Genomic DNA, 9430 nt, shown 5'->3' with positions numbered 1-9430 from the left:
GCGTCTGTTGTGTCACTTTCACTGGTAGCTGATCTGCTTATTTGGCAACCCTTGTCGCTTTCGTTGACGTGACTCCCCTCTGTTCCCCACCTCCACCTACCTGCCCTCCCTCTTGCCATTAATATATCCTTTCCTTCCTTCATGGATAGATAGACATGAATCAATAAATGATTAATTAATAATTATTAATTAAATTAACAAAATTGGATTCACCAAACTCCACTAAACCGAGTTCCCACCCCATCGCTTTCCTCTCCCATTGGGAAAAAAAAAAAAGCATTGAAGACTACTTACGTATCCATCTTCCAAGCATAAGTATCTCTCATTATTCTACATCTCAGATAAAAAAAAAAAAAAGAAAGAAGAAAAAAAGCTACTACTAGTATTTTGTTTTGTTTTCTTTATAATAAAAACACAACCTCGTGCGATTCCATTGAACTGTTGTTGTTGCTGCTGCGCGCAGTTGGTGGTAGTGGTGGTGGCGGAGGCGGTGGCGAAGAGTGGAAACAACAACTGGCATTATTGTTGCTGTATGTCAGTGGAATATTACAGTGGGATTTACTACGCCGAGTTCGCTAACCCTCTCCAATGGCCACAACTCAGGAAAAAACGACGCCATGTTGCGCCCCTCAAAATAACAACAAGGTCGCAGCAACATCATCTTCTTCTTCAGCGCCACCCCAACAACAATCACAACAACAACAACGACCCTCTGTTGCCACCTTCATTTCCGCCATCGATTCTCCTCCCAAAACCGCTTCTGCCAAAGGTTTCTTTCTTTTTAATATTTCAATTTCTCTTTTTTTGTATACTTAGTTGTTGTTATTGCTATTTGACTTGATCGTCTTCTGGGTTGCTAATAGAATGATAAGAATAAACAAGTTAGTTATGTAAAAGTAGTTTTATTTTCATTCAGTCAATTTATTTGTTTGACTTATCCTTTTCTTTATGATGATTTTCTGACTCCTCCAATTTTTATTTGAATTTGACTATCAGTTATAAAAGTACACTTTATTCACTCTTTTTCTTGCTTCCATACATGTTTGATCTTGCTCTCTAGTTTTATATTGAGTCCGGTTTATTTGTCTTCTTCTAATCTAATTATCTGATTCCAAAATTTCATTTATTTCATTTTCACCATCATTTTCTCTATATACTCTCATCTACTGAACAGAGTAACATACTACCTTTCTTACTTGGACTTACCTACATGGTAAAAACACACTGCGCTTGCTCTTATACTGAGTTTTAATCTTTTTCTCCTTTTGGATTTTTTTTTTTTTTTTTTGTATCAGTTTCATGCTTTGTTCTTATTTTAACTTCTCTTTATACTCGGTGGAAGAGTTATTAAAATTTTCTACTTGTCATGTTGGAGAACTTGAATGAATTGCCATGTTTCCTTTTAATTGCATAAAGAAAGAGAACATTTTTCTTTTTTCTCTCTAATAATCAGCCTATATTCTTAATTTGGAGAGCAATGGATAAGTTCTTCTATGGCAATGTTCAGTTTGTGCAGTCCTCTGATATGTCTGCTTGGGGAGGGTTAGGAGTCCTATCTTTAAGGGATTTTTTTAAGGACAAAAGTTAGATGTAGTTCATCAGGTGCTTTAGGCATTGTTCTCCAATCAAAATTGGAGTTTCATTTCAGTAATCTATGTAATGAAAGTTTGTATTGAAGGTCGGCATAAGTTATTTTGCGGGGGTGCTTCAACTTTGTTGCTCCCTCTGATTTGCAGGGAGATTGGGAACCTTTTTGTGTTTTGGGTTTTATACCCAGTTTTGCCTTGCCATTTTTGTTGTTCTCTGTCATATCTGTTTTTCTTATCATCTTTGCCTAGTTTATCTGCTCATCTCTCCTTTATGAAATTGCTTTTCCAAAGTTGAAGAACTGTTCTTTTTGGCATAGGTATCACTGTCATGGTGAGAGCTCAAACCAGCCACCCCTTGGATCCACTAACTGCTGCTGAAATATCAGTAGCTGTAGCGACCGTTCGAGCAGCTGGAGCAACACCTGAGGTACATAACTCATTTTCCTCCTTGGTATACATTTTGCTTGGGTTTACTACCAAGTAATGGCAAAACTGTGTTAGACATTGCCCATCAAGCTATAACCTCTCTATATTACTGTTTATGCATGTTGATGAAGTTCTTTGATTATCAGGTGAGGGATAGCATGCGCTTTATTGAAGTAGACCTGGTAGAACCAGAAAAGCAAGTTGTTGCATTAGCAGATGCATATTTCTTCCCTCCTTTCCAACCATCACTGCTCCCTAGGACAAAAGGTGGACCTGTGATTCCAACAAAACTTCCACCAAGGAAAGCAAGACTAGTTGTTTACAATAAAAGGTCAAATGAGACTAGCATATGGATTGTTGAACTTAGAGAAGTTCATGCAGCAACTCGAGGAGGACACCATAGGGGCAAAGTGGTTTCATCTACTGTTGTTCCAGATGTTCAGCCTCCAATGGTGAATACAAACTTACTTCAATTTCTATTCTTCCTTAATGGTGATGTTATTAGGAGTCTTAGAGTTCTCTTTGCCCCCATGCTAATTGATTATTAAAATATTTACCTTCTTTTCCAATTTTTCTGTGTGGAAGTTTGCAACTTGCGATTAACTTAAGAAGCCATTGGTACTATCTTAGTTTTATATTACTTTGTACTAGGGATGGTAATGAACCGAATCAACTTGAAAATAGTTCAAAACTCGATTCGATAATCAACTCATTGAATTTGGTTCATGAACCAAATGAGCTAAAAATTGAGTTCGTTAAATAAATGAGCCAAACTTGAGCTGTGCATAGTTCGACTCATTTGGCTCATGAATCAGCTCAATATATGTATGTATATGTGTGTGTGCGTGTGTGTGTATATATATATATATATAATTGATTGAGATTTCTATTATTTTATATCTTTAGGGTGGGGTAGTTTTTACTTATGCAGACTTGGTTGTAATTATGTTTATTTTTTTGTCATAGCTTGTGGTCCTACAAAGCTAATAGAATAAGTTCAGTTTTGTCTTTTTAAAAAAATTAAACGATCATTTTATCTAAAATCTACTAATAAATTAAAAATTTGAAACGTATAGGATTTAAAAAATTTGACATTTGGTTCATTTGATTCGAGCTAACGAGCTATTCATGAGCTTGAACCAAGTCGAGTATGAATTGGAAATAAGGTTCATGTCGAGCTCGAGCTGAGCCAAGCTTGGCTAAGCTTGACTCATTTCCAACCCTACTTTGTGCTGTGACTTTGTTTATCTCGTAGAATTTAATGGCTTTGCCAATACTTGTATGAGGACTCAGAGAGAATCAGAATCACTTCTTATAAGATTGTTCTTGGACAATCCTAAAAAGTTATTGGCACAATTGTCTTCAATTAGAACTATGGTTAGCTTTAGGTGACAAAAAAGTTTGTAAATTCAGAAAGAACTTGTTTGCAGACTTGAATTATAGATTCACTTTGAATTTCATGCACACAACGGGAAAAAATTGTATCATTTACTCATTTCATGCAATTGACTTGATCATGGTACGTTTTAGGCCTATAAAACAAAGTAACCAAACTCGTTAACAATTTTTTTTCTTTTGAAAATTAAGTTAATAATCAAGCAAAAATGTCCTCAAATTGCAAAAAGAGGGATGTTTGTAGCCCTCTACACAAACCATTTTCTAAAATAAAGTAATATTGAAAGAGGAGAGAAACTGGGAAAGGAATATCCCTTTCCAAACTAAGGATAAATCCTAACTCACAAGATTAAAACTATCCAAATTGAATACCATAATCATCAATAAAAATCCTAATTAGCAAATTATGATAATTACTGCAACTGCTACATTGACCTTCAAGTTCTTAGTTTCAATTATTTTCAAATCAACATTGCTTATGTTGTTCTCTCTGAACCTGTAGGATGCTGTGGAGTATGCAGAGTGTGAAGCTGTTGTAAAGGACTTTCCTCCATTTCGTGAAGCAATGAAGAAGAGAGGGATTGAGGATATGGATCTGGTGATGGTGGATCCCTGGTTAGTTACTGCTTCAAGATGATTTGATTGACATATTATGAGAATTTATTTCAGCTATGTCTTGTTCTGTCTAATACTTGTGTTGAAACTTGTAGGTGTGCTGGATATCACAGTGAAGTTGATGCTCCTAGCCGAAGACTTGCTAAACCACTAATCTTTTGTAGGACTGAAAGTGACTGCCCCATGGAAAATGGCTATGCCCGTCCTGTTGATGGAATCCATGTACTTGTTGACATGCAAAATATGGTTGTTCTTGAATTTGAAGACCGTAAACTTGTCCCACTTCCACCTGCTGATCCACTAAGAAATTATACTTCTGGTGAAACCCGGGGAGGAGTTGACCGAAGTGATGTGAAACCCTTACAGATTATTCAGCCTGAAGGTCCAAGTTTTCGTGTTAATGGGCACTTCATTGAATGGCAGAAGGTGGTTGTTTTTCTAAGTATATTTTCCAAAACTACATCATTATATCATCCATATTGAGGCCTTCCAAAAAAAAAAAAATATATCATCCATATTGAGAATTGCTAAAACTGATTGACCATTTTTGCAGTGGAATTTTCGTATTGGATTCACTCCTAGGGAGGGTTTGGTAATTCATTCAGTAGCCTATATTGATGGAAGTCGGGGACGAAGACCTGTGGCCCATAGATTGAGCTTTGTTGAGATGGTAGTCCCGTATGGAGATCCTAATGATCCTCACTATAGGAAAAATGCTTTTGACGCTGGGGAAGATGGCCTGGGTAAAAATGCTCATTCTCTCAAGAAGGTAAATGCATTTGCTTATATTCCAGACATTCTTGTCTTCATTTTGCCTCCTTTCTCAATGTAAATGAAATTGAATTTGTTTTGCATAATGTGACTGTTTCAGGGCTGCGATTGTTTAGGCTATATCAAATACTTTGATGCGCACTTCACAAACTTCTATGGAGGTGTTGAAACAATTGAGAACTGTGTTTGTTTGCATGAAGAAGATCATGGTATTTTATGGAAGCATCAAGATTGGAGAACAGGATTGGCTGAAGTTCGAAGGTCTAGAAGGCTGACAGTGTCTTTTATATGCACTGTGGCTAACTATGAGTATGGATTTTTCTGGCACTTTTATCAGGCAAGTTAAATATCCAAGCATTTATCTGTGAGTCAGTTGAATGATATTGGTAGAACCATCAATTATTTTTAGGCCTATATACTTCCTTTCTTTTAAATACATACAAGTATCGCCGGTTGTAGGTTTGTCTATACTATATAGAGTACCAAGAGGGATTCAAGGGGAGGGATATACCCTAGCAAGTAGCAACTAAATCAGAATGGGAATAGGATTGGTAGCATTGCTTGCATCCTTATTTTATATTGCAAAGAGATATTCCATTTATTGATTTGAATTTCATGTATATTAAATCATGCATTTTTCTCATCTGATATTCCAAATTGCATTCCTTATGACTTTCTGCTGGATTTACATGTTTAAACTTCAAGCTTTTTTAAAAAAATGTTTAAACTTCAAACATGTTAGATTGTTGTCTCTGTAATTCTTTATTTGTATTTTCCTTCCTTCAGGATGGAAAAATAGAAGCAGAGATCAAGCTCACAGGAATTCTCAGCTTAGGATCACTTCAACCAGGTGAAACTCGAAAATATGGCACAACCATTGCACCTGGACTATATGCGCCTGTCCACCAACATTTTTTTGTTGCTCGTATGGACATGGCAGTAGATTGCAAGCCTGGTGAAGCATTTAATCAGGTTAGAATGCAATTTCATTTTCAAGTGGGCAGGTTCTTTAATGCAAAAGGCAAATTTTTCTTCTCCCCCACCTGGCCTAATCTTATAATAGTAACAATAGTGTAACTCATGTAATACGATTAGATGTCTTGCATTCTATAGCTGGACAATGAGCTGTCTACAATTATTGTCTTTCAAAAGAGTACCCATATATTAACAGTGATTAGTAGTTTCTCTTTTAATTATGTCTTTTTGACTACTAACTACTATGTTCTAAATCTTTGACATCGCTACCGTGGCTGTATATGGTTTATGTTCTTTTACCTGTTGATACTTGATTTTCCATGTTGAACTCCTGATTTTACAGTTCCTTTTTGATATAAATGTCTTCCTCTTCCATCATAAACTAGAACTCATCAAGTATAAGCTCATATTTTCCCACTCTGCCCAGGTCGTTGAGGTAAATGTCAAAGTTGAAAAGCCAGGAGACAATAATGTTCATAACAATGCATTTTATGCCGAGGAAAAACTGCTTAAATCAGAATTGGAAGCAATGCGTGATTGTGATCCTTTATCTGCTCGTCACTGGATTGTAAGTTCTTACTGATTTTGAAACCCCCTCTTCCCAGGAAAAAAAAATATTCAGATATTAAATTTTTTGCCTGGGTGAATATTTCTGCTGTCACTGTCCACTTTAGATGTTGTAGCAGGGACAATCTAAAATTTTCAGATCTGGCTGCTGTTTTATGCTGCTTCTGATCTGTAAGTTATGAAGGGTATTGCACAGTACTACTTATGCTACATGTGTTAAATTTATTTACATAATTTGAAAAAAATTATGTTTTTTTTTAGATTGCATGATTCAAGTAGTCATTGATTTAAGATGTCCAGCTACTAGTATTGTGGGCCCCACATATTGAGAAACTATAGGAAATTAATTGTACCAAATTTTTCATTTGTTAGCTATTTCGTTATCCTGTTTTTTTTTTTTTTACTACATTCTCTGTTTTCCAAATTTCCAAGGTCCTACAGGCATATTCACTGTGTCAGTAGTTATATTTTTTAAATGTTGGGATTATTTGCTAGTTTGAACAAACTATATATCTTACAAAACATTACATTTTAGGTTAGGAACACAAGGACTGTAAACCGAACTGGGCATCTAACTGGTTACAAGCTAGTACCTGGCTCAAATTGTTTACCTTTAGCTGGCTCAGAGGCTAAGTTTTTGAGAAGAGCAGCTTTCTTGAAACACAACCTTTGGGTTACTCCTTATGCCCGTGATGAAATGCATCCTGGAGGAGAGTTCCCTAATCAAAATCCGCGCGTTGGAGAGGGTTTGGCTACTTGGGTTAAGCAAAACCGATCATTGGAGGAAGCTGATATAGTTCTTTGGTTAGTTCATTCAATTCTTCCAGCGAGATGATACCTGCTACTTGCCCAGTTTAATATTACAAATTTTGTCAAAGTAATATTGAAAACAACACTTGTATCAATTTGGGGTTGATTTGCCAATAGAGAAAATCGGTTATGTGCTGATGACCTAAAGTATACTTTCACTCAATTACAAACTATCATGTATGGTAATTTGTTGATTTTTACAATAACTACCTATGGTGATTCCTAATTGGCCAAGAGAGTAAAAGTTTACACAAACAGTGCATGGTCATTATATTCTTGTTTATATATATTGCAAATTTCTTTTACTGAGATAAAATTGCACTTTGAAAAGGTAACCAAAATTAAAACAATTCTAAATTGATAAAACATTTTAATCATATGACTTTAATTTATTAATTCAATATAAATATGGTAAAAAGAACCTTTAATATAGTGCGTACTATTATATTTGCTTTATGCATGCTTCTCCAATTCCCCTTTCCATTGCAAACTTGAATATGCAATGGTGCTTACAATTAGTAGCCGAGGTGCCATCAATGACTGATAATTGTTGTCTTAGACTCAGTTCTGATGTTATGGTTTGTTAAGAGTAGTATTAGTTTGTTATTTGTTAGGAATTGGCTCTATAAATAGAGCACTTAGGTATTGCCATTGTATCTTTTATCATTTTAATCAAATACAATGAGTTACTTTGTTGGTACTCCTCTTCTCTTCTTTGAGATCTATGATGTGTGGCGACATCAATCAGGTGTCACTTGTATTACGTCCATGAATCCTAACATGCTTATTTATTTTTTGCATATGTCTATTTATTTGGTGGAAATGTTGCAGGTACGTATTTGGAGTGACACACATTCCTCGATTGGAAGACTGGCCTGTTATGCCCGTGGAACGCATTGGTTTCATGCTTATGGTATGCCATTCACCATTAGTATTTACCATTCTCTCTGCGAATTTCAAATGAGATTCGTACTAACACACTTCACTCGAATAAACAAGAGAAATGTTAACAACATTCCCTACAATTGGTTAAAATTGATTGAAAAGCACAATTTTTTTGTAGGTTTTACTTTTCATTTAATGAGCCACTCTCAATTTTATACTTTTAATTTTTTTTTTTTTTTTACTTTTCAACAAATTTTAACCAATAATAAATTGTGTTACAAGGAGTATGTTAGAGAGTATGTTGTTAGCACTTATTTGTTCCACCAAATATTGAAACACTTAATTCATATGGAATAAAGATGTTTACTTGGAAACAAGCTTATGCTAGTTTTGTGTTCATGCTATTTATGATGCAGCCGCATGGGTTTTTCAATTGCTCGCCTGCTGTAGATGTTCCACCTAACCCAAGTGATTTGGATGACAAAGAGAATGGCTTGCCAGCCAAGCCTATTCAGAATGGGCTAATTGCCAAGCTTTGAAAGGATAAAAAATGAGGATCTGCCACTTTACGTGGTTATGTTCAAATTATTAAATATTAAATACTATTGTTTGGGCTGGTGTTCAAACCTTAGCTGGATAATTAAGAAACGCCTATATTGTATAATTTGTATGTGTTTGTTGCATGGTAGATGCTGGGTAACTAACTTAATGTCTTTTGATTTGATGTGGAATCTATGCTGAAGCCTCATTGTGCGAAGTTTTAAATAAATTTAGATTATAAAACATATTTTTTTGGGATAAAATCTGAACTTTGCAAAACTCCACTAACACAAGTTAAAAGTTGGGTTTTTTAATAGAACTATAGAAGAACAAGAGGGTTTTTTTTATAGATAAATTAAATTTACTAAAAATAATATAAAAAAGTGTAAGAGGCCCAATCATTGCACACAGAGAAGCAAATTAGACGATGGCTCATGCTTCCTACCCCAACATATTTCAAGCTACAGCTCCCCAAAATTTGATATTTTTTCAAAAGCCTGAAAGTGACCCTTTTCCCATCTTGGCACCCATTCTGGTTCCTAATTGTGTTTTCCTTTTCTCTTAGTGCACTCCCTTTCACCCTTCACTACAGCCTTTCCAGAAGATCGCCACCATAGTTGACGCCACCACAAACCAAAGGGCTCACCTCATTGGTGCACCGTTCATTGTCAGTTGTGTTGTTCCTGGTGGTTGAAATGCATTTTTTTAGTGGACTTGTGTTGTTTCTAGAATCTGGATGATCCTATTTAGAAGTTGTGTTAGTGTTACAGATAGATAAAACCGCATAAAGTTGCATTTAGTTTTTGCTTTGGGATCAAATGATCTATAAATTTGTGTTAAGCATAAAACTGGATTCG

General features: G+C 35.4%; 1 protein-coding gene across 1 annotated transcript; it reads left to right on the top strand.

Moving 5' to 3' along the window:
* The first annotated feature begins 288 nt into the window (after positions 1-288).
* Positions 289-8697, top strand: LOC100783091 (copper methylamine oxidase). Its single transcript, XM_003551176.5, has 12 exons — positions 289-769; positions 1907-2016; positions 2162-2467; positions 3913-4025; positions 4121-4451; positions 4579-4794; positions 4897-5133; positions 5583-5768; positions 6199-6339; positions 6874-7142; positions 7980-8061; positions 8450-8697. Exons 1-12 carry the CDS (start codon positions 589-591, stop codon positions 8570-8572), a joined length of 2295 nt encoding a protein of 764 aa, XP_003551224.1. The 5' UTR covers positions 289-588; the 3' UTR covers positions 8573-8697.
* The last annotated feature ends 733 nt before the right edge of the window (positions 8698-9430 follow it).

This window comes from Glycine max, chromosome 18 (assembly GCF_000004515.6).
Source record: "Glycine max cultivar Williams 82 chromosome 18, Glycine_max_v4.0, whole genome shotgun sequence".
NCBI lineage: Eukaryota > Viridiplantae > Streptophyta > Magnoliopsida > Fabales > Fabaceae > Glycine > Glycine max.
Note: the sequence above shows the minus strand (reverse complement) of the source record. Positions and strands in the feature narration are given on the sequence as shown.